General features: G+C 46.2%; 1 protein-coding gene across 3 annotated transcripts; it reads right to left on the bottom strand.

Moving 5' to 3' along the window:
• Positions 1 to 1432: 1432 nt before the first annotated feature.
• Positions 1433 to 25667, bottom strand: GCKR (glucokinase regulator). Of its 3 annotated transcripts, XM_007971123.3 has the most exons (19): positions 24044 to 25667; positions 23609 to 23764; positions 23378 to 23446; positions 22688 to 22756; positions 22217 to 22290; positions 21804 to 21870; positions 21568 to 21621; positions 19837 to 19931; positions 17459 to 17564; positions 14913 to 15031; positions 14173 to 14271; positions 13882 to 13979; positions 13456 to 13532; positions 13006 to 13102; positions 12714 to 12811; positions 12537 to 12620; positions 6754 to 6903; positions 2752 to 2886; positions 1433 to 1961 (listed from the first exon to the last, which is right to left on the bottom strand). In XM_007971123.3, exons 1-19 carry the CDS (start codon positions 24101 to 24103, stop codon positions 1791 to 1793), a joined length of 1878 nt encoding a protein of 625 aa, XP_007969314.3. In that variant the 5' UTR covers positions 24104 to 25667; the 3' UTR covers positions 1433 to 1790. The 3 variants fall into 3 exon arrangements, with proteins under 3 accessions (XP_007969314.3, XP_072878982.1, XP_072878983.1); XM_073022881.1 differs by lacking the exon at positions 2752 to 2886; XM_073022882.1 differs by lacking the exons at positions 1433 to 1961; positions 2752 to 2886; positions 6754 to 6903 and adding an exon at positions 10989 to 11082.

Below are 25667 nucleotides of genomic sequence, written 5' to 3'. Positions count from 1 at the left end.
GCCTCCTTTCTTCCAAAACTTTCCTTGACTCTTGGCCTACCCTGTAATTTCAACAGCTCTTTGTACTTACCCTGCTGTTTAATCCACTTCAACTCTGTCTTGTGTTCCAATTGCTACGTGCTTGTGAGTTTCTAAGGGGTAGGGATCAGATCTTAGTCATCTTTGTCTCTGCCACAATGCCAGAGTGTGTCTAGCTTCTAATGTCCCCCAAGGCTGAACAGTCCTCCACCTTGTCTATAATACCTGAATATTGTGTCCAACTATGTAAGAATTGAATTCACTTGATGTCTTCATGCCATCCATGTACTTGGCAACTAAAAGAACTCAGGGCTTCTAGAGTTCTTCTGCATCCAGCCTTGAAGAAATCTAACCCTGTGCCCTAGCCTCTCCAAATGTGGGAGGGGAGCTACTGTACAGGTTGGCATTATCAACAGGATCAAGGGGTGCTCTGACCTTTGGGGTCCCAGAATGCTAGGTATCTTCTCAGACTTGACACTGTTCATGACACCATGCTCAGAGATGAACTGACCCCATGAAAGAATGTGGTAGGGAGTTGTGGGTAAAGAGAAGCAGAGGGCCTTTGCAGGAGCCTTTCCTAACTAGCTATCTTGAATTTGGGAGAGGTGTTTGTGGAGGATGAAAGGGGTGGTACTCAGAAAGCACCGTGAGAGTAGTGGCTGGGGAAAGGGGGATTACTGATGATCCAAGGCATCAGTGTGAAGATGTGGAACAGGAAAACAGAGCTCAGATAGAGGCTGCAGGCCCACAGATGCACAGAGGGGCCCATGGCCACCTTAAAAAGGTTGATTACCCTATCCCTATAAAACCAAAATCTGGCTCCTTTGCAGTCACCCTCCTGCCTAAAAGTTCCAGGGACCTTTCCAGCAAGTTTCATCCCCAGAGGAATGTTCCTGAGTGTCTATTACCTGGATATTTCTCAGGCACAAGGAGGAATCAGCTCTCTACTGTCAGGGCCATATATCACAGGCCCTAACGAGCTGCCATGAATCTAGGATGAACAAGGGTCCTTTAATTTGTCAAAACATGGGGCAGCTGATGTCTAAAATGTACAGCCTGGGGTTTCTAGTGTTTGTTAGGTCCCACCACCAAGGGCTTTCAGCACCCCCAGAGTTCCTTATGTTCCTCTTACAAACACGGGCAGGGGATGTGACCCTCATTTCATGGTCTAATGCGTGGATGTAGCATTCATTCTAGATCTTGTCATGTCTGATGAAGACTGCCCTTTTTCTGGATTTCCTATGTTAAGTACACAACTTCTTCCCTCTTCCCCTGGAATTACCTAAAAGTTCCCACCTCTCATTGTGTGTCTGTGTGGGATTGGAGTGTGTGTGCACATATGTACACCTGGCTGCATGTTGGTAATGAAAATATAGGGATGTTAGTATAAGGCTTGTATTAGGGACCAATGAAATTGAGTTGGGGGCAGAATTAAAGAAACAAATCTGCTGTTAAGACCAACCCATGCCACCCATCCTGTCCCACCTCTAATCTACTGTTTGATTTACTGACTTTGAAAGGTTAACTTTCCAAAATAAGACATTTCATTTTATTTATCAAATCGGAATAAGTCGATGAGAGTAGAAACCACTAGGTCAAGAGCAAGAACTCTCCCCCAAAATGGAGAGAATCTTTCTCCCTACCCTGGGCTGCTGGTGCCCCTGGAAACGGGACTTCTTCCTCCCACATATGCTGCTAGCATAAGTCCCCTTGGGCCGGCTGGGCTGAAGTGGGCAGGGTTGGGCCCCTTTCACCCACCCAGAAACACGGGTTCACTGACCGTCAGGCTCTAGGATCTCCAGGGGGTCGGCGGTGCGCTTCTGACCTGGCCCAGCAAGAGCACTCCTGACAGCCTCACAGACAGAAGGAGCTACAGCCAGGTGTGCCTGAGCCTCAGTAATCGAGCACCGGAATAGGAGGCTCAGCAAGGCGATGGGGATCACCTGTGGGGAAGAGGCAACGGACACTGAAGCCTGAGGGAATTAGGTCATTTGAGAAAGAACCCCAGGGGAAGGTCGGGCACAGTGGCTCACACCTGTAATCCCAGCACTTTGGGAGGCCGAGGCGGGCAGATCACTTAAGTTCAGGAGTTTGAGACAAGCCTGGCCAATATAGTGATACCCCATCTCTACTAAAAATACAAAAATTAGCCAGGCATTGGTGCCTGGCACTTGTAATCCCAGCTATTTGGGAGGATGAAGCAAGAGAATCTCTTGAACCCGGGAGCGCAGAAGTTGCAGTGAGCCAAGATCGCGCCACTGCACTCCAGCAGCCCGGGTGACAGAGCAAGACTCCCTCTCAAAAAAAAAAAAACAACAGAACCCTGCAGGAGTTAAAGCATTTGATATAGGAATCAGGAGCCACCAGGTTAGATGGAAATTGGATGTTATGAAGACTAGAAGGTGGTAACAAGGTGGATTAAGAGCAGGGAGAAACCTTCATTTTGACCAGGAAAACTCCTATTCATCCTTCAAAACCCAGTCCAAATACCCTTTCTGCCTCTTTTTCCTGACTCCCTTCCTAGGCAGAATAGAAGACCCCTTTTCTATGCCCCTGTAGTACCTTTTTCACACCTCCGTGACCACTTATCACAGTCATGTCTCCCCCATGAATGTGGATGTCCTTGTGAGCAGAATGCCACTGAGCTTTGTAAACCCAGTGCCAAACAAACTTCTTGGCACATTGAAAGTACTCAAGAAGTATTTGTTGAATGACCAGCAGTGGGCAGGATACCTGTTCCTTCTCATGTGCAACCTGGACATGGCAGGAGATGGGAGCAGCCCGAATATCATCTGACAGTGACTGGGGAAAGTGGATCGCTCGGAGGAGGCTCTCGATGCATCGAGCCTTGGACTGTCCAGAGAACCGCTAAGGAAAAAGTGGCAAGATCAGTGTCAGGCTAAAGGCCAGAGGAACTAAGAATGGAGTCAAGGGAGAAGAAGCTATGAGAGTGGGAGGCTGGGATCCCGAAGCCTGGCTGTAGAGGCTGTAGATGATTAGTCCATGTTGGCAATCCTAAACTCGTAATTCCCAGGTGTAAAGAAAAACTAGGTTAGCCGGGCCCGGTGGCTCAAGCCTGTAATCCCAGCACTTTGGGAGGCCGAGATGGGCGGATCACGAGGTCAGGAGATCAAGACCATCCTGGTTAATACGGTGAAACCCAGTTTCTACTAAAAAATACAAAAAAAAAAAAAAAAAAAAAAAAAAAACTAGCCACGTGAGGTGGCGGGCGCCTGTAGTCCCAGCTACTTGGGAGGCTGAGGCAGGAGAATGGCATAAACCCAGGAGGCGGAGCTTGCAGTGAGCTGAGATCCAGCCACTGCACTCCAGCCTGGGCTACAGAGCAAGACTCCATCTCAAAAAAAAGAAGAAAGAAAAGAAAAACTAGGTTAAGGGGGTTGGTGGTGGGCTTGATTGGCTGGGTTAAACTGGAGAATTAATGGCAAATTGGTCAAATTTGCATGCATGTCACACCAATCCTGTAGGTTGGTAATCTGGACTCCCTCTCTCTAGTTTCCTCTATAACCACATCCATCTTGCACACTAATGTAAGACTGTTCATCTGCAAACACTGCTTCCATTTTGTCACTACCCTCCTGTCTGTCTAGCTCAGCATTGTCCGGTAGAAATATAATGCAAGGCTGGGCATGGTGGCTCACACCTGTAATCCCAGCACTTTGGGAGGTCAAAACAGGAGGATCACTTGAGCCCAGGAGTTCAAGACCAGCCTAGGGAACATAGCAAGACCCCATCTCTACAAAAAATAAAATAAATTAGCTGGGTGTGGTGGCACCTGCCTATCATCCCAGCTACTCAGGAGGCTGAGGTGGGAGGATTGCCTGAGCTCAGGAGTTTGAGCTGTAGGGAGCCATGGTGGTGCCACTGCACTGCACTCCAGCTTGGGTAACAGCGTGAGACCCTGTCTCTAAAAAAATAAAAATAAAGAAAAAATAATAATGCAAACCACACATGTGTTTTTAGTAGATGTATTAAAAAAAGAAATAGGTGAAATTGGCCGGGCACGGCAGCTCACGCCTGTAATCCCAGCACTTTGAGAGGCCAAGGCAGGCAGATCACAAGGTCAGGAGTTGGAGACCAGCCTGGCCAATATGGTGAAACCTCATCTCTACTAAAAATACAAAAAAAAAAAAAAAAAAAAAAAATAGCTGGGCGTGGTGGTGCATGCCTGTAATCCCAGCTACTCAGGAGGCTGAGACAGGACAATCATTTGAATCCAGGAGGCGGAGGTTGCAGTGAGCCAAGATCGTGCCACTGCACTCCAGCCTGGGTGACAGAGCGAGAATACATCTCAAAAAAAAAAAAAAAAAAATTGATTTCACCTATTTCTACTGACCTTGTGATCTGCCCACCTTGTCCTCCCAAAGTGCTGGGATTATAGGCATGAGCCACCATGCCTGGCCTGAAATCAATTTCAATAATATACTTCATTTAACCCAGTATATAACCCAATGTAAACAACATTAAACATTATTAGTGAGATATTTTGCAATATTTTTCTATATTCATATTTTGTATTTTGAAATCCAGTGTGTATTTTACAACTAGAGCACACCTCAATTTGGTTTTTTGTGACTCTTTTTGATTTTTTTTTTTTTTTTTTGAGAAAGAGTCTCACTCTGTCACCTAGGCTGGAGTGGAGTGGCACTATCTTGGCTCACTGAAACCTCCACCTCCCAGATTCAAGCAATTCTCCTGCCTCAGCCTCCGTAATAGATAGGACTATAGGCCTGTGCCAACATGCCTGGATTTTTTTTTTTTTTTTTTTTTTTTTTTTTTAGTAGAGACAGGATTTCACCATGTTGGCCAGGCTGGTCTCGAACTCCTGACCTCAAGTGATCTGCCCGCTTTGGCTTCCCAGAATGCTGGGATTACAGCATGAGCCACCATGCCCAGCCAGCCCACCTCAATTTGGGTGCTAGATTTGCAATGCTAAAAAGCGAAATGTAGTCCTACCGAAACATTAAAGTTACATTTAATTTAAAAATTATACAGCTTTGGTTTTTACATAAAATTAAAAATTCAGTTCCTTAGTCACACTAGCCACATTTCAAGTGCTCAGTAGCCACATGCGACTAGTGGCCAGTGTTTTGGACAGCACAGGTCTAGCTGCATTTGGCAAGTCCAAATTCCTGCCTGACTTTAACCTTCCACATCCTCCCCTTCCTACTTCTTCACAATCTCTCACTGTGCTCTAAAGTGACTCGCCACTCTGGTCAGACCTGTGTCCCTCACATATCATGCCCAGTCCCCCTTCTGGGACTTGGTGAATGACCTAACAGGAATGCCCTTCTGTCCATCTGTCCAAGCCATAACCACCAGGCCTAGCTCAAATACCACCTCTTCCATGAGGCCTTCTTTTTGCTATAATGCATACTGACCCCCACCTTCTTTGTACGTCCACTGGACTTCAGTAAGAACCATAGTTTATTTTGGGGACCTGGTGGGTGCTCACTAAATGTTCATTGATTGATTCCTTTCACATAGGGTTGCCAGATTTTGTGAACAAAAATACAGGACATCCAAATATATAATGAAAAAACTTTAAAAATCTCAAATATTCCATAGAGCATACTTAATGAAAAAATTATTCCATATTTATCTGAAATTCAAATTTAACTGGGCGTCCTGTATTTTTATTTGCTGAATCTGGCGACCCCATTTTCATGACCATCTGTTGTGCCGTCTGCTCAGCATCCACTCCTCCTTCTGGTATCAGCACCTTGGTTTTCCTCTGAGGATCTATCGCTCCCCCATGCTCAGGTAATGAGGTTGGATTGAGGCTCACCTCCCAGCCCTTTTTCCACCACCATCCTGAAGGGAGAGCACATGAACCAGACTGGGCAGAGCACCCCTTGCCCTGGAAAACAGTGATTGCTTCAGGGACATGCATGTGTCCCAAGCAAGAGCCTCCGACCAGGCATTTGCAAGAACCACAGGACAGGCAAGTTCTTTGCCCACTAGTATTGCCAACTAAGTTGTCAGGCTGGCACTACTGGTGGCCAGTTTGCCACCTAATGGAGAAAAGTTGCCTAAGAATGAGAACAACGACTGGGCGCAGTGACTTACGCCTATAATCCCAGCACTTAGGGAGGCTGAGGCGGGTGGATCACCTGAGGTCAGGCGTTCCAGACCAGCCTGGCCAACATGGCGAAACCCTGTCTCTGCTAAAAAATACAAAATTAGCTGGGCATGGTGGTGGGTGCCTGTAATCCCAGATACTCAGGAGACTGAGGCAGGAGAATCACTGGAACCTCAGAGGCGGAGGTTGCACTGAGCTGAAATAGCGCTGCTATACTCCAGCCTGGGTGATAGCGCAAGACCTCATTTCAAAAAAAAAAAAAAAAAGAATGAGAGCAACACAGAGGAAAGCAGAGTTAAGGGTGGAAAGTTCTGGAACACATTAGATTTAGCTGCCCTAAGATTGTTCAGTTATTTCAGTTGTCATTTTCTTTGGTTAGCTTAAACCAGTATAAACTCGTTTTCCATCACATTTGTAACTGAAACAGTCTTGCCTAATAATTACAATTTCACAAACACACCCAAGTGTGCTCACACACTCCTTAAGGAGAAGATGCACCTAATTGGAGGAGCAGAAGCACATAGAAAAGGCAGCCTGTACTCTTACACATTTCCATACCTCTGCAAAATGCCCTCCTCTGACAGCCTAAGCATTGAGCCCAGGCCCCACCTGTCCCTGCCCCATCATATCCCTACCTGCAGCATGGCCAGTGCCCGCCAGAAGAGCTTGGAGTTGCTAATTCGAAGGTCCAACATGTGGTTTTGTAGGATCTTCCCAAGAAGCACATGAGCACCTGTACTCACTGTATTCAGCACCCATTTGGTGCTTAGCTCACGCTGGAACTTCTGAAAAGGGCAGACACACGGGGGTGTCAAAAATTAGAGGACAGAAGAGCAGCAGAGTGAACAGGGCCCTGTTATCAGACGGGAAACCAACTGTCAAGAACCAGGGAGCAAAATGCAGACATGATTTGTTTCAGTAGCCCAGGGTTTAAATGTCAGGGCAGTAGATATAAACCAGAACTGTCTCAGGCAAATCTGGTAGTTTCACCCATTCGTGTTTTTGACCCCTAGGTAGACAGACATGTTCTCTGAGTCCTTCCACATTAGGATTTTGATCCTGCTGAATCGTTCCTTTTTCTCCCCAGGTATCTGACAGCAGGAGTGGGATTCATTCCACTAAACCACAGGCTTCTTGAGAGGGCAGAGATGGTGACTTACTCTGCTCCAGGGCCCCAGTTTTTTAGATCATGACTGACATGTTTGCTGATCAATACATTTGTTAAGGCCAGGCACAGTGGCTCACTCCTGTAATCCCACCACTTTGGGAGGCCAAGGTGGGCAGATCACCTGAAGTCAGGAGTTCTTGACAAACCTAGCCAACACGATGAAACACTGTCTCTACTAAAAATACAAACATTAGCTGGGAGTGCTGGCATACACCTGTAATCCCAGCTACGCGGGGGGCTGAGGCACAAGAATCACTTGAATCCGGGAGGTGGAGGTTGCAGTGAGCCTAGATTGTGCCACTGCACTCCAGCCTGGGCAACAGAGTGAGACTATGTCTCAGGGGAAAAAAAAAATGTTTGTTGAAAAATGAATTCTATTTAATTTTCGTAACAACCCTACACAATTAGTTTATCTATCCTCATTTTTACATATGGGGCAACTAGAGGTCAGAAGTAAATTAACTTGGAGCAGCTCATATGATAACGAGATGCAGAATGAGGACCTAAATCCAGGTCTTCTGATTCAATGATGAGGGCATTTCCTACTTTGCCGCAAATATTTCCTGGATGAATGAGAGAACCTATGTGAAGGCATGTCGAAAACTAAAAAGTTGTACAAACGTGGTATCGTGAGTATAAAACTGCCACTTGTTTTTGGCCCTTATATTTTGTCCACTTTGGGGCACTTATAATACCTATTGGCACATTAGCAGGGAAACTGGGCCCCAGTAAAGGTGTTGAGGGGATTAATTAATTGGTGATATGGTTAGGCGGCTTTGTGTCCTCACCCAAATCTCATCTTGAATTGTAATCCCCACAGTCCCCATGTGTCAAGGGAGAGACCAGGGGGAGGTAATTGAATCACAATGGCAGGGGGGTTCCCCCATGCTATTCTTGGGATAGTGAGTGAGTTCTCATGAGATCTGATGGTTTCATAAGCGGTTCTTCCCCCTTCACTTGGCACTTCTTTCTGCCACCTTGGGAAGAAGACACCTTGCTTTCCCTTTACCTTCCACCATGATTGTAAGTTTCCTGAGGCCTCCCCAGCCATACTGAACTGTGGATCAATTAAACCTCTTTCCTTTATAAATCACCTAGTCTCAGGCAGTTCTTTAGAGCAGCATGAAAATGTACTGGCCAAGGTGGGCGGATCATGAGGTCAGGAGACTGAGACCATCCTGGCTAACATGGTGAAATCCCATCTCTACTAAAAATACAAAAATTAGCCAGGTATGGCAGCAAGCACCTGTAAGTCAGAGCTACTCAGGAGGCTGAGGCAGCAGAATTGCTTCAACCCAGGAGGCAGAGGTTGCAGTGAGCTGAGATCGCACCACTGCACTCCAGCCTGATGACAGAATGAAACTCTATATCATCAAAAAAAAAAAGTACTAATATACATGGTCCTAGCCAGGCTGAGGAAACAGGCTACTGCTACTTTTACTTCTTTATTCTGGAATTCTAGAAATAGCTGTTCACACAAAACCCTGGAAGAGGGTATATTGAAAACATTTTAACAAATGAATGACCAGGACACTAAGTATAAGAACAGATATCTGACCAATTTCAGCATGAAACTGGCCAGTAAGTATGCAGTACTGATGCTATAGGGTGTATGTCAGACTGCACTTTGGGAGAAAGGTCAGTTAGATTTGGGTTATACCACTAACCATTTATACCACTAACATGAACACCATTAACACAAAAATATTTTAAATTTTATATAATTTGGAATAGGACACGTTCATTTTAAAGTACACATGGAAAAATCGGCCTGGTTATAGCCAGGAAAATCCTTAAAAAGAAGAATAGGCTGGGTGCAGTGGCTCACGCCTATAATCCCAGCACTTTGGGAGGCTGAGGTGAGCAGATCACTTGAGGTCAGCCTGGCCAACAGGGTGAAACCTGATCTCTACTAAAAACACAAAAGAAAATTTGCCTGGCGTGCTGGCACCTGCCTGTAATCCCAGCTACTTGGGAGACTGAGGCAAGATAATCACTTGAACCTGGGGAGTGGAGGTTGCAGTGAGCCGAGATCATGCCATTGAACTCCAATTTGGGCAACAGAATGAGACTCCGTCTCCAAAAAAAAAAAAAAAGAAGAAGAAGAATGAAGAACAAACCCTATTGGCACTAAACATACCATAATGCCTCTATAATTAAAACATATGGTACCAGCACATCAATAGACAAACCAGTGGAACAGAATAGAAAGTCCTTAAATAGACCAATGCACATAGAAACTGAGTATGTGACACAGGTAGCATCCTAAATCATTCAGGGAAAGATGAACTTAAAAAAATTATATTAGAGCCAGGCATGGTGGCTCACCCCTGTAATCCCAGCTCTTTGGGTGGTTGGGGCAGGAGGATTGCTTGAGGCCAGGGATTTGAGACCAGCCTGTACAACACAGCAAAATCCTGTCTCTACAAAAAAAAAAAAAAAATTTAATTAGCCAGGCATGGTGGTATGTGCCTGTAGTCCCAGCTACTTGGGAGGCTGAGGTGACATGATTGCTTCAGCCCAGGAGTTTGAGGTTGCTGTGAAATCTGATCACATCACTGCACTCCAGCCTGGGTGGCAGAGTGAGATTCTGTCTCAAAAAAATAAAAAATATATACATATATATGGACAATTTGATAATCACTTAGAAAAATATATAATTGGATTCATGCCTTACCCCATACACAAGAATAAACTCCCAATAAATTAAAGATCTAAGTGTTTAAAAAAGAAAAAAGAAACCATCTTTACTAGCAGAAAACATGGATGAAATTCCTTTACAATTTAGGTGTTAGAAAAAGCTTTCTGGACCACGCCTACAATCCCAGCGCTTTGGGAGGCAGAGGTGGGTGGATCACTTGAGGTCAGGAGTTCAAGACCAGCCTGGCCAACATGGTGAAACCCCTGGCCAACATGGTGAAACAAAATTAGCACAACACTGAAATGCCCTTTTGTTGCTTTGCTAATTAGCAAAGATTTTTTATAAGGATGCTATCCAGTATTTATAAGGGTGTAAGGGAACAAGCAACTTCACACTTTATTTATAAACCTCTTTGGAGGGCAATTTCACTATATGTATCAAAAAGCTTCAAAATTTTACATCCCCTTTGACCCAATGATTTCGCTTTTGAGGTTTATCCTGGTGAAATAGTCAAATTCCCAAAAAATGTGTGTATAAGGATGTTCAGTGCAGCACTTTAATAAAAACCATAATATTGAAGCTGTCTCTGTGTCTAATAGTTGGAGTTAGAGTAAACAATTTATGGTACATCCATACAGCGGATACAATATTACATTGACATTAAAAATGATAGCAGTGATCTTTCAGATGAGAACATGTCCTGGCATGATAAAAACATAATAATAATAACAATTTTTGACAATGATAGTGATCTGTTAGTACAGAAAGATGTTCGTAATTTTAAATGAAAAAAAGCAACTTTAAAGCAGCATATCAAGTATGGTCTTACTTTTGTACAAATATATTTATATATGCATATAATAGAAATTTAGAAGGACATTCTCCAAAATCTGTCAGTCTCTTTTTTTTTTTTTTTTTTTTGAAGATGGTGGATTTGGAGTGATTTTTTCCTTTTTGTATTTCTGTAATTTGTAATGTTTTTACTACAAAAAAAATATTGCTATTAAAATGAACATTTTTCTTTAAAAATACAGTGTTTTGGATAGGCGTGGTGGCTCACGCCTGTAATCCCAGCACTTTGGGAGGCCAAGGCGGGTGGATCACTTGAGTCTAGGAGTTGGCAACCAGCCTGGGCAACATGGAGAAACCTTGTCTCTACAAAAAATACAAAAATTAGCCAGTCATGGTGGTGAGTGCCTGTGGTCCTACTTACTTCAGAAGCTGAGGTGGGAGGATCAGTTGAGCAGGGGAGGCGGAGGTTGCAGTGAGCTGAGATGGCACCACTGCACTCTAGCCTGGGCCAAAGAGTGAAACCTTGTCAAAAAAAGAAAAGAAAAGAAAAAAAGAAAAGAAAAGAGAAAAGAAAAGAGGGAGGGAAGAAGGGAAGGAAGGAATGAAGGAAAGAAGGAAGGAAAGGAAGGAAGGAAGGAAGGAAGGAAGGAAGGAAGGAAGGAAGGAAGGAAGGAAGGAAGGAAAGAGAGAGAGAAAGAAAAGAAAAGAAAACGAAACGAAACGAAATGAAACTGGAAGGAGGTGGATTCCCTGTTCAGGGGCAGAGAAACTTCCTCTTCTTGTTATAAGAGCTCTAAGTCCAGGTAAGTCAGTGTTTCAGCTGTGTCTGGTCAAACCAGGAAACCTCCTGACAGACGTGGTTTGAATAACGAATAAGAGACCACACCTCTCCAGAGCAACCTTCAGGGCCCTGATTCTGCCCGTGGAGGGTGGGCCGGTGGTGTACGAGAAAACGGAGAACCACAGATGCAAAATTGCTTGCTCTCTTGGGCTACACAGCAGAGCTAGACTGGCATCCAGAGTTCCCAAAGCCCACACAAAGCTCTAAATTGCAAAGAGTACACACACTGATTATTATTTCTGTAATTATTATCAGTACTTGTGCTGGATTATAATTCATTGGCAAGCAGGGACTATATGCATGTAAAGTTATCTGCAATGAATTCAGCATAGTAAATTTGCAAAAAATAAAAAATAAAAGGTGCTGTAAAAGCTTTTGAATAATGATGATGACTTTGGTATCAAGAATTAACATGTCCCAGCCAGGTACAATGGCTCATACCTGTAATCCCAGCACTTTGGGAGGTCGAGGCAGGCAGATCACTTGAGGTCAGGAGTTTGAGACCAGCCTGGCCAACATGAGGAAACCCTATCCCTACTAAAAATACAAAAGTTAGCTGGGCATGGTGGCACGCACCTGTAGTGCCAGCTACTTGAGGCACAAGAATCACTTGAACCCAAGAGGCAGAAGTTGCAGTGAGCCGAGATCGCGCCACTGCACTCCAACCTGGGCGACAGAGTGAGACTCCGTCTCAAATTAAAAAGAATTAACCTGTCCCAAAAGACAAATGAACATCTGTCAGGTGACTGGTGGCCTATCCTGCACTTTTTGCATATTCCTAGAGACAGCGCCCAGTAAATCATTGCCTTGGGAATTCTGACTAGTGGCCTGGTAACCCATGACCTTGCCCAGCTGGCTTTGTGAAGGTCAGAGAGGTCTCCAAGCTTTCTACACTCCAGCCTTGGGTTTTTTGATTCCTGGAATCCCTCTCCCTCTGAGCCCCTTACTGCAGATAGGACCTTCTCATTCCCCATACCTGGACGAAGTTTCCTTCATATTCAAAGAAAAGCAGTGGCCATGTGATGCTGATGATGGAGGGAAAGAGCTTCTTCAGAGGGATCTGGAGAGAGAGAAAGAGGAGCAGGAGAGCCATCTCCAGGAAGGCCTGGCCACAACTGCCACCTAGGTCCCCTCATCACAGCTGGACTCTCACCGGCAAGGTCTGCCCCACGGTGCTGTGTGCCAGGGCCTGGATGTGGCTGGTTTTCTCTTTCACCTGCTCCACTATAGTCTGCACCTCCGTGAGGTTGTCTAGGAGAAGGGGAGGACATTAGAGTCGAAAGGCTGGCTATGCAGCTGTTCCTCCTGCTCCCCTGGCTGGGTCAGGATATTCACCCATTCCCTCCCTCTAAGCAGGTACCCTAAGACTGAGAAAAATGACAGCTCCTCTGAGTCATTCTACTTCCCCACTCCCCAGCCCTCACCGCTCCCATCTTCCCTCTCACCATCCAGGGTGAAAATGAAGACCACAGTGTCAATTTCCGTGAGGGAGGGCAGGATGGAAGTCAAGAAGTCCTCCTGGGAGAAGGTGAACTGGGGACCCTGGGGCAGAAGACCATGCAAACACTCTAAAACACAGACTTGAGGACTAAAGCGGGCCGTGGAGGAGATCTAACACTTTTGTCTACAGGTGAGAGAGCTGAGGTTCAAAAAGGTACAGTGTTTTGCCCAAGATGATGTAACAAGTCAGTGGACTAGTGCCAGGTTTGGGGACTAGATCTAGAGCCTTCCACACTGCCCATGCTGTGCCAGAGCCTCATGACTTCTGACCCATATTCTCTTCTCTGGACCACCTATTCCAATGAACTTCTCAACTAGCTTCACCTTCCCCTTTTCTTCCACCCTCAGCACACCAGTGTTCTCCCCAACTTCCCCAAGTCCTGTTCTTCTCCGACCTGGTTGGTGAGCTCAGCCTTCTGATTAAACATGTCACTGTGATCACCAATGAGAAAGCCACGGACATCTCGGAAATCTGGGAAGTTTAAGGACAAGGAGAGATGAGTGATTGGCTATATAGAAAAGGAAGGTTCTAGGCTTCAGGGTAAGAAAATGGGACTGGGAGGAAAAGTAGCAAGTGGGGCGTCAAGTGAGGCGTAGCCCATGTGGGAGGCAATAGTTAAGCACAGGGGTGGGAGCTGAGAAGGAATCAAGGACCGAATTGGGGTTCAAAGGAAGAAGAATTTGACTGAAGTGCCTATTTAGACAGGGAAGGAGGGACACTGAAGAACACCCATGGGTTGGGAGTAGGACAGTGTCTGGACAGCAGCCCAATTGGTTGGGATCAGGAGGAAGCAGGAAGAACGTCTGGACTGGGGTCCCACCAGCGCCAAAGGTGTGGATGCACTCTACTCCATCCATGATGGCGATGATGCCCAGGGTCTGCCAGCCAACCAGGTACACGTGGCCTTTCTTCTCCAGACTGAGAATGGGTCAGAGGTCAGGACATGAGATCACAGTGAAAAGAGGCCAGAGATGTCCACAGAAGAGCACAGGAGTCAACAAACCATGCAATCCCATCGCCCATACCATGCTAACAAGTCTCATAGAGTCTCCCTGCTCTCGGTATTCTCCATCCAGGCCACATCCCCACCTCTAAACACATATCTACACACCTGGTGCTGACACTTTTCATCAGGGTGGCAATCTTGGGGCTTTGGCTGTAGGTCACCTGATGAGCTCGCTCGAATGTCCGCAAGATTTCCAGGAGGCATCTGGGAGAAAAGCCACCAGCTCCCAAGAAGGGCCCAATGACCCCTCAGAAAGCTTAGGTACCTCCCTGAGCAGGGAGGTGAAGGCACAGCTCCCTTAGAACTAAGTTCTGCTGGTCCCTGGAGAGGTGCAGAGAGTAGGCCCAGACTGCGTTCGGGAGGGGCAGCAAGGGCTTCAATGGGCAGAAAACAAAAGAGCAGAAAGAGGGAGGAGTGCATCAGGAAAGCACCTGGAGGAGCAGGATCTGAGAGCCACTAGGAAGGGGAGTGAGCAGCCTGGGAGTGAGGCTAGAGACCCTGGAGAGGGAGGCAAGCCCTGAGTAGGATGAGCTCTACCTGCATGACCTGGACCACCCCCAAATCAAAGGACCCTAGGGAGCCAGGCTAGCTTTGGAGGCCCCAGGCTGGCTCAGGGATTAGGTCTGGACCTGAGGAATCCAGGATCCACTGGAAACAATTCGGACTCTGCGACCATGTGGTGGGAGCAACAGCATGTTCCAGCCAGCTCCCTTCCCAGGGGAGGCGTGGTGGGCTGCAGTCTTATTGCCACCAGACCAGTCCGGGGATCTAGACCTGCCAATCCCCATCCACACCATCTCACGCTTGCCTGACTCTGAGCTCTCTCTTGTCCAGATCCTCCCTACCTTTGAGATGCTGCAATGCCCTGGTCCACAGTCTTATGGGCTGCTAATAACAGGGTTTCCAGCAGGATCTTGGTGGCACTTCCACCTTTCATCCGGGAGGAGCCGCTGAGACCCTCGGGCTGAGGAGGTGAAGACACCCAGGAGGAATTGGGAGAGGATGAAGACCCCAGAGACCACTTGTTAGTAACCCCCGGGCATGCATGTGATAGCACTGGTGGCCCCCAGTGTGCTTGTGAGGAAGGGTGCTGGGGTGGGCTTGACCAAGAGGAAGATTAGAAAGAGGGGAAGGGCCTCCTCTGGTCACTCCTAGGTATATTCAGGACTTTCTGGAGAGGAAGTCACAGTGATTGGGTCTCTTGTCAGCTGGGTCAAGGGTTTTTCATAGAGTGCTTTTCTTTTCTTTCTTTCTTTCCTTTTTTTTTTTTTTGAGATGGAGTCTTGCTCTGTCACCCTGTCACCCAGGCTGGAGTGCAGTGGCAGGATCTCAGCTCACTGCAAGCTCTGCCTCCTGGGTTCACACCATTCTCCTGCCTCAGCCTCCTCAATAGCTGGGACTACAGGCACCTGCCACCACGCCCGGCTAATTTTTTGTATTTTTAGTAGAGACGGGGTTTTACCATGGTAGCCAGGATGGTCTCCATCTCCTGACCTCGTGATTCACAATCCTCGGCCTCCCAAAGTGCTTTTATTTATTTATTTATTTATTTATTTACTTTTGAGATGGAGTCTTGCTCTGCCACCCAGGCTGGAGTGCAGTGGTGCAATCTTGGATCACTGCAACCTCTACCTCCCAAATTCAAGTGATTCACCTGCCTCAGCCTCCCAAGTAGCTGGGATTACAGGCACCTGCCACCATGCCTGGCTAATTTTTGTATTTTGTTTTTTTTTTTTTTTGAGACGGAGTCTCACTCTGTTGCCCAGGCTGGAGTGCAGTGGCGTCATCTCGGCTCACTGCAAGCTCCGCCTCCCGGGTTGACGCCATTCTCCTGCCTCAGCCTCCCGAGTAGCTGGGACTACAGGCGCCCGCCACCACGTCCAGCTAATTTTTTGCATTTTTAATAGAGACGGGGTTTCACCGCGTTTGCCAGGATGGTCTTGATCTCCTGACCTCGTGATCCGCCTGCCTCGGCCTCCCAAAGTGCTGGGATTACAGGCGTGAACCACTGCGCCCGGCCTAATTTTTGTATTTTTAGTAGAGACGTGGTTTCACCATGTTAGCCAAGCCGGTCTTGAACTCCTGACCTCAAGTGATCTGCCCACCTTGGCCTCCCAAAGTGCTGAGATTACAAGCATGAGCCACCACACCCAGACCAGAGAGCACTTTTCTTTCCAAGAAATTTCTCCCCCACCTCCCCCATCTCCACCATTTTCTGTGGTAGTTTATCAATCCAAATACCACGTGTCATATGCTTTTCAGAGACCAGTGAAACAGTGATTGCAGCAGTCCAGATGTGGAACACAGCACACCAGAGAGACAAAGAGGCTACAGCAAACAGAATGATAACAGTAGTGGCTGAGGCTGGGTGCAGTGGCTCACGCCTATAATCCCAGCACTTTGGGAGGCCGAGGCAGGCACATCACCTGAGGTCAGGAGTTTGAGACCAGCCTGGCCAACAGGCTGTCTATTAAAAATACAAAAATTAGCCAGACATGGTGGCAGGTGCCTATAATCCCAGCTACTCCACAGGCTGAGGCAGGAGAATTGCTTGAACTAGGGAAGCAGAGGTTGCAGTGAGCCAAGATTGCGCCATTGCACTCCAGCCTGGGTGACAAGAGCAAGACTTCGTTTCAAAAAAAAAAAAAAAAAAAAAAACCAGTAGTGACTGAGAAAAGAAGATTGAAAGTCAACATTTGCATAGAGGAGGAAAGAAAGATGAGGATTTGGGAGGTGAAAGCTGTGGAATTCTTATGTCATGGGGAATTCTACCTTCCTATCTCACAAAAGGAAGATGGAGGAGAATGTCGCAGATGGCGTGCCCATCACTAGTAGAAGGAGGCACCGGCTGGAATTTGGCTAAGGCCCTCATAAGGCCCAAGTAAGGGGAAATGGTGCTAGTGAAATGTATCCGCAATCCAGATGAGAAAAAAGGAACAGGAGAAAACAGCTTTCAAGCTAAGAAGGGCCACCAAATTTTGGAGAGGATTTAGAAAGGCAGAAGAATGAAACAAAACTGCACCCCATTTTTTAAAGCCCATATTTAAAATGTAAATATGTGAGAGAGACAGACTGAGACATAACAATGGCTATTCAACACTGTCTATACATAGATGGCAAAGAGCTTCTTTAAACAGAAACTGTCCCAGACCACTGAAGTGTTTAAGGCTTACCAATTTGAGAGACAGGGTTGGAATGAAGATGAAATATCTTAAGGTGAAAACATAAATGGGAAAATAGGATTTGGTTTATAACATTTTAGCTGACTCACAATGCCTCAGGAATTTAAACAAGATGTAACAGAACCTAAAATCAGAGGCCCCAAGGAAGTGGCAAGCAGTTCCCAGGTGTTGGGGGGTGGTGGAGAACATAGAAAAAGGAGAGGCCCTACCCCGATGGCAGGATTGAGCACAAAAGCTTTCTGTTTCTCCTGCATTTTCTGCATCCGCTCTGCTACTTGTCGGAATGTTGAACTCCAGTCTTCAATGGGGTCATTTCTGAGATCCAGAGAGACACAAGGTGGGGAGATTGTCTATGAGGATCTCAAAGAAGGGTCTCAGCTGGGAGTCATGATCAAAGACTGCATCGGGATTGAAGTCAGAGGTCAACAACCTCATACAGACATATGCTTTGGAGCTTTTAGAGGCATTGTGTCCCTGAACCCCGAGGACGGGGGTTCATAAAACATTCAGCACCTCAAGCCCAGAGCAAAGTCAACACTCAAGTTTAAAGTCCCAGCCTGAGACCAAAACCTGCTCCTTGCATAAGCTCCAATGCCATGGCTACACTCATCTCGCCCTCTGCAGGTCCTTTAGGGAATGTCTGTCATTCAAATGTCAAAATTGCCACCTCATGTTCCATCTTAGGGTCCATCAGAAGCCCTTCCCATTCATGGGAATACATTCTGGAAATCCCTCCAAAAAGTGAACTCTCAGTACCAGAGGGAGGGATAACAGTGAAGGAACCAAGCTGCCAGGTAGCACCTCACAGTTGTCGAACATTCCTTGAGTAAATTAATTGGGAACAAATCAATGTGTTCATGAGACAAGAGAGCTACAGACTTGTTATCTGCTTAGTTACAAATCATGGAATCTCAAAGAATGACGATCTTCTTTAGTTGATTTTTAATGGCTTTGCTAGGGGATAATTTGTGAATCGCCCATTGTGGCAGGACCTCAAAGAGACAGTTACTTCTGTACATGGCACCCCTAATTTCGCCTTATCATCCCATCATGCAAAGGTTCCCTCCCTTCTTGAACTATTTTTATATTTTTTTCTTCTGTATTACTTCTAGGGCAGACAAGTTTCACATATTTCATGCCCGTTGTATAAAATGTCTCCTGTCATTTTTCCTCAAACTATTTCTGAAACTTCTAGAGTCCTAAGAAAGAGGAGACTAAAGCAGAGAGGGTTCATATTGTACGGTTTAACGTCGAGTTTCCTAAACACAACTGGGCATCCAAATCATCTGGGGAGTTTTATTTTTTGATAACTACCCATTTCTGGGTACCACATCCACCCTAAGATTCAGATTCAGTAGTTCGGGAGTGGAGCCCAAAAATCTGTATTTTAAAAAAGCTTCCCAGATGACTCTGAAAATCAGCCAAGTTTGGGAGCCACTGATTTAAGGAACAACTGGAAGATCTCCACGCCTACGTTGTTTGAAATTCTTCATTTCACTTAGTCATAGGGCCTGAAATTAGCATCCACTGCAGCAGATACATTTTTGGTGAAGGAGAGCCCTCCATGAAAAGGATCAGGGTTAGGAGTATTTCAGATTCATCTACACCTTTGCATAAATTATACTACAGCCTAGAATCTGGGAGGTGAAAAAGCACCTTGGAAAAACCCATTTGTCCCCCTTTCCAAGACCACCGCTAAATACAAAAAGCTGCTCTAAAATAATCAACAAGCCTTTGCCGCATCCCTCTGGTGTCAGGAAGCCCTCAGCTTTGTCAGGTGGCCCACTCCAATGGTTTATTTAGCAGAGTTCCCCAAACCTGGCTGTGCATCAGAATCTCCAGGGTTGCTTTCAAAAAATAGATATTCCAGGGCCTTACTCCAAACCTACAAAATCAGACCTCTTACACAAGGAACTAAGAATCTTCTTTATTTTTTTGTAACATTCCCCAGGCAGCTCATGTACAGAACCACATCTGAGCACTACTGGTTTAATATGTTGACTTATTCTGAGATCAGAGTGACCACTGACATAGAGAATAAGAGGGAGGTGATTTGGTAATGAGGGGCTCTCAGGAAAGGGAAAAGGGTGAGAGATCTGAGGAGCCTCAGGGGAGGAAAGGGGTGCCTGGAATGATGAGAGAGAATGGGCACTAAATAAAGGAACTGAACAAAGAGGAGTAGCAGGCCTTCTGGCACGCACTGCTACTACTTTGAAAAGGTGCTTGGGTCTCATCCCTCTATGAAAGCAAAGATATTTGTGGTATGCATCTTCCTGACCCCATTTTATCCTCCATTTTATCCGTTGTTTTTCTTGCCTCTTCAATCTCCATTTCGAAGGTATGCTATCTTGTATTTTATGCATCCTTTATAAGCTGCCTTTAATGCTTTGCGAAACAAGGAGAGAATAATTCAACCAACCAACAAACAAAAAAAACTTATAAGCTTAGGGGCACCCCATATTTACTTTCATATTCTGAGATTTGGTGAACAAGACTATCTGTTCTCTCCCTTGTGGTTGTACTATAGACTTTGACATGTTCCCTTCCAGCCTGCCCCAGGACTGCCCAGTCATTCCAGAAGGCTCACCTGGCCATGCTCACTGGATTGAAGCCAACCAAGACTGGCAAGAAGACAGCTGTGTTGTTCATGCAGTAGTCCATCTGGCCTGCCACAAAGGGAGCCTGATGGTGAAGAGAGAGAAGGGCATGATGAGGGGGTCATTACTCTGACCGGTGCCCGAGGCTCAAGTGCATCAGAATCCTTCAGAATGCTTGTTCAAAATGCAGATTCCTAGGTATAGTTACAATCTACTGGATCCACATTTGAAGGGGGAGCACATTTTTAACAAGTACCTCAAGGGCACCACATTTTTAACAAGTTCCCCGAGGAAATCTTCTGGATGGTAAAGTTGGAATACTATTGAACTAAATCATAAGCTCTTTGAAGTCAATATCCTCTTCTCTTTGTGTGCTTCCTTCCATATATAACACTGGTGGGATCTAGTTTCTGCTCAGTGAATTCTTAGAGCCAGAGAGCTGCAGAATTGAGAGGAAACTTGGAGTTATCTGGTTCAGTGCTTCTCAAACTACCTGGAAATCTTGTTAAAATGCTCAGTAGGTCTGGAGTGGGGCCTCAGATTTTGTGTTTCTAATAAGTCCCAGGTGACACTGATGTTGTTGGTGCAGGCACCATATTTTAAGCAGCAAGGGATTAGTCCAGGGGCCATATTTTTCTGTAAAAGGCCAGATAGTAAATACTTTAGGGTTGTGGGCCCTGTGGTCTCTGTCCAACTGCTCAACCCTATGGCTATAGCATGAAAGAGGCCCTGGGCCATATGTAAACAAAAATGGCTGTGTTCCAATAAAACTTTATTTTAGGGGCTGGACATGGTGACTCACACCTGTAATCCTAGCACTTTGGGAAGCCAAGGTGGGCAGATCACTTGAGGTCAGGAGTTCAAGACTAGCCTGGCCAACATGGTGAAACCCTGTCTCTACTAAAAATACAAAATTAGCCAGGCATGATGGCATGTGCCACTTACTGGGGAGACTGAGGCAGGAGAATTGCTTGAACCTGGGAGGAGGAGGCTGCAGTGAGCCGAGATTATGCCATCGCACTCCAGCCTGGGAGACAGAGGGAGACTCCGCCTCAAAAAACAACAAAAAACAAAACAAAACTAAACTAAACTAAACTAACCTTTATTTTAGGGCCCGGTGGGTGGCTCATGCCTGTAATCCCAGCACTTTGAGAGGCCGAGTGAGGCGGGTGGATCACCTGGTGTCAGGAGTTCGAGACCAGCCTGGCCAACATGGTGAAACCCTGTCTCTGCTACAAACGCAAAAATTAGCCGGACATGGTGGTGGGCACTTGTAATCCCAGCTTTTCGGGAGGCTGAGGCAGGAGAATTGCTTGAACCCAGGAGGCGGAAGTTACAGTGAGCCGAAATCATGCCATTGCACTCCAGCCTGGGTGACAGAGCGAGACTCCATCTCAAAAACAAACAAACAAACAAACAAATAAACTTTAAAAACAGGCAGCTGGCTGCATTGGCCAGCCAGTATAGTTTGCTCAGCCCTGGACTAGTCCACCTATCTTGGTTGCTGATTGATTGATACACAGTTATTCTGAAATAGAATCCCTTCCCCATCTTCCCACATTCACATGACTCGATCCAAGTTAGTGAAACTAAAACCAAAATTCCTTGAGCAAACTTCCTGCTTTCTAGCACCCATCTCATTGATCTATCTTCCATGCTATTCCATTCCCACTCACTTCCTCTCTCTAAAATTGATCCGCTCAACCCATCTTTCTACTCACAGAGAGTCCCACAGAAATGCCGATAACAATCACCCTCTTCTTCCCAGCAGCCACCTAGGAGACAAGGATGGACAAGGCAGTGTAACTGGGAGGATTCCAGGGCACAAACCTACTGTGTGAGGATATCGGGGCCAGGAACAGGGGAGGGAGGAAATAGGCTTTGGCTGAATGCTGGGGCTTTTATGTCCCCATGAGAAGATAGAGGTCTCTGGTCAATATCAGTGAAAAGCACAGACCTTCTTCAGTTCCTCAATCCCGTGTAAGGCACTATCTTCTGTCCCCTCCCTAGAGGCCACCACAGACCTAAGAGGACAGACTCAAGGTCAGTGGCACTGGTTGGGAAGCAGAAGCCTATGGTTTATTAGGGCAGGCTACATTAAGAGATGGGAATAAAGGGAAAACTATCGTTGAATGAGCACCCACAGTTTGTTGGGCACCATGATAGACACTCTGCAGAGTTGAAAAACCCAAATACCTACAACAGCCAGTCAGGCAACATGAGTATGTGAAGTGGGCCAAGTGTGAGGGAATAAGGAATGGTGGGGACTAAGGCAAGCTGGACACAATCTCTGTCTAAAGGCATTCAAACCCAGTTTCTAAGAAATACTATTTAGGTCAAACAAAATATTCATAGGCTAACTTGGTTTACCTGTCACCCCCTGCAATGAGGTAGGTGTAAAGAGATTTCTGTCCCAGACCTTTCATCAGCTGATTAAAGGACACCTGTAAGGGGGAGAGGATGTAAAGAGGTAATGACAGAGAAGAAACAATTATCTTGGATTTTCAGCTCCTAGAGGGCACAGACTACATAATGATTCTCTTAGACCAGTGCTTAACCTAGTCCTACATGGAATCTGGCACTTAAAGCTGCTACTTGGAAATGATTACTTGGTGGTGCATGGGATGTAGAGACATTGACAACACACTGGCGGGACTCAGATGGGCCCAGAAGAAATGGGACTTCACGGTGCTATCTAGCTTTTGGAAGAGAGAGAGAGCCAGGCTTGGAGTCCAAGTCTAGTGAGGGGCCACCCGGGAGCTTAGTTATGATGATCTTTATGCTTCTGAGGGTCACCTCCAGAAGTGGAGGGGGAAGAAAACTGGGGACCAGAGTGCTCACCGACATGAGGAATGCCATCCGGCCAGAGGTACCCCCTCCACTCAGCACAACCAGCCCCCCATCTGGCTCCTGAAGAAGGAAAGAGGCATATGTCACCAGGGCCTGGCTCAGGTTGGAGGAAGAATATTCTTTTTTTTGTCAGTAATGCAAGAGGAATTGGAAAGACTCCTTATCCCTCCTCTCATCACAAAACTGAACAAATACATGCAGTGTAATGTAGCAAAAAGAACACTGGATTAGAGAAACCAGTTTCACTCCCACGTCTTGCTCCACTAGTTGTTCAAATCCTTACTTATTCCAGAAAGAACTGAAAGCAGCTTTGTCATCTAAATAAAAGTAAATAATAAAAGCAGCATTATCCAGCAATTATTAGCTGAGTGTATTTGAGCAAGCTACAGTGATCATCCTTTCTAAATCTTTGTTTTTCATCTGACAAAAACAAACAGAAGTCATATCAACTTCACATGCTTTTATGAGGGTAATAGGTGTGAAAGTAGATTGTCAATTATAAAGTATTAAGCAGATGAGTAATTATTATTTATTCATAAGATGAGAAGAAGCATCCAAAAGGGAGGATTTCCAAAAGGGAGAAAGGAGAATGAGATCTATCAAAGTGAGAAATAGAGACAATAACAAGAGAAAGACGGAAACAGGAAAGTTTAGGCAGGGAACAGAAGGAAGGGTTAGTACCTTCAGCACTTCCTGAACTTTCCCAGCCACCTGTACCATGGTGGTCAGAATGGATTCGCTGTAGAGTCTCTGTAGGGAACAGGCAGGAATGAGAAGCCAAGAAAAGGAGGACAATGGTTGGCGGAGGGGGTCTCAGGGTTTCTGATATTAGGAGTCATGGTCAGGGAGAGCAGAGGTGGGGTTGGGGTTGGCATGTTTATGTGCAGGGTCCAGGTCTTGGGTCTTGGTTACCTGGTATGTGGGCAGGGCTTGCCCCTCCTCCTGGAAGATCTCAGCATCACATTGTCCCAGCAGTCGAACAATTTCCTCAGCATCTGCTTTGTCTAGGTCCTGGGTCAGTGGGTTTGACTTCTCTGTGATTGGCACAGCTGCCTCATACCCAGACAACTAGAAGGAAGAGGGGACAAGGATGCAGCAGGAAGCCAAAGCTTCATTCACACCTGCTAAGCTGGAGGTGGGAGTGGCAGCAGGCACAGAGTTGGGACTCACACACATGCACACACACACCACACTAGAAACTCAGCTTGCACTTGGTACTCTGGGCATATTAGGGAAAGAACATCAGGAAAGAAGAAGAGGTGAGCAGAAACCAGGGTGGAGGGAAGACTGGATGAAAAATAATTCTAGGAATCAGCACAGAAAGCCAACATGAAGAAGGGGTCTCACCTCCCACTTGCCAGGCTCCGGGGTCTCAATGACATGTTGAAACCGTTTTGTGCCTGGCATGGTCCCGTGCTGTGGATACACTGTTCCACCTGCCTCTTCAACCACACAAACGCCTCTGGTCACAATGACTCTGCTTCTAGTTGGCAGGGCCTTATCTGAGCCACAGTGATGATTAACTCAAGCACCCTAGGCTTTCAGAGCACCACCCCCTGTACCACTGCCTGCACCACCCTTTCCTGGTCACTAGGCCCCCAGCTCTCTGGTAACCCCAGGGAAACTCCTGGGGTTCCTCTTTGCACGCATCCTGACTCGCCAAGTCTCTGCTTTGGCCCTTGAAGATGAAGACCTGAGACTCAGGACTTTTGCCCTACAGGGACAATGCCCTCTTCTCCCGAGGACCTGGAGCCTGGGAGTGCAGGACAACAACCATGGCAGTGAGAATCCCTGGGCAAGTGTCCTCCGAGGCCAGAGATCAGGGTCGCCAGGTCAGCAGAAGTCAGAGGACCCGGCCCATGGCTTGATCACATGCTTAGCACGCACAGTCCCGCTGGTCCCATTTTATCCTCTCAGAAAGGAAAGTAGCAGAAGCTTCCGAGCCCCAAGTGTGCACACACTGTACTGGATATTACAGCGGGAAAAATCTCACAGAAACAGAAATACTGCATTGAGAATTAGAAACCAAAGGATCTGCCCTAAATACAATGTTAGCCAACATTTATTGCACTGAACAACACACTTTTCACAGACAGTATTTCACTGGATACACCAACACTAACATGTTGGTCAATACTGACACCCTCATTTTTCAGGTGATGAAACAGGCTCAGAGTAGTTGAGTTGGTTGCTTAAGATCACACAACTGGACAAATTGGGACTCATACACAGGTTCTCAATTCAGATTTCAGACTCAACCAAAGCATGAAATAATGTAAGGGCTTATATGTTATTGAACAAAGAAGTAACTAACAGATTGGTGGAAATTAATCATCATCATCCAGTCACATAGTGTTGTGAGAGTTATAAAGATCCTTCCCCCACATTGTCTCATTTCAGCCTCACAACAACCCTGTGAGATTTCACACGCTTTGCTTTACAGGTGGGAAACCTGAGGCACAAATAAACCAGTTTCTCCAAAATCACACCGTAAGTGGCAGAGCTTTAGAAAAACAAAAAAAGAAAAGAAAGGAACAATAATTCTTTTTAAAAAGCTGGGGTCTTTGCGCTTTGATTCTCCCTAGAAGCCCAACACTCTTAACAATCGCTGTATCTCCAGGTTTTAACATAATGCCAGACACATAGGAGATGTTCGATAAATATTTGCTGAATAAATGAAAGAATGAATGAGAAAGTGAACGGAATTAAATCAGATTATGAATGGGAAAGACACTTAAATGCTGACGTAGTCTACAAGTAAGGAATCGTTAAAGCAATTATTATCTCCCTCCCTCTCTCCCCTCTCCTCTTAGCCCCTCGGGCACTGGAGGTGGAATTCCTCCTCTCAACTTGGCTCGTCCACTCGGGGAGGAAGGGGATCTCCCAGGTGCCGGAGACCCTAGCACCTGCGCCTCCCCGCACGCCCCCACCGGCTCGTCCGCTTGAGCTGGGAGAGAGAAGGGATAAGGGA

The sequence above is a fragment of the Chlorocebus sabaeus genome, chromosome 14 (assembly GCF_047675955.1).
Source record: "Chlorocebus sabaeus isolate Y175 chromosome 14, mChlSab1.0.hap1, whole genome shotgun sequence".
Taxonomy (NCBI): Eukaryota; Metazoa; Chordata; class Mammalia; order Primates; family Cercopithecidae; genus Chlorocebus; species Chlorocebus sabaeus.
The sequence above is the reverse complement of the archived record's forward strand: the minus strand, read 5'-3'. Positions and strand labels throughout refer to the sequence as shown.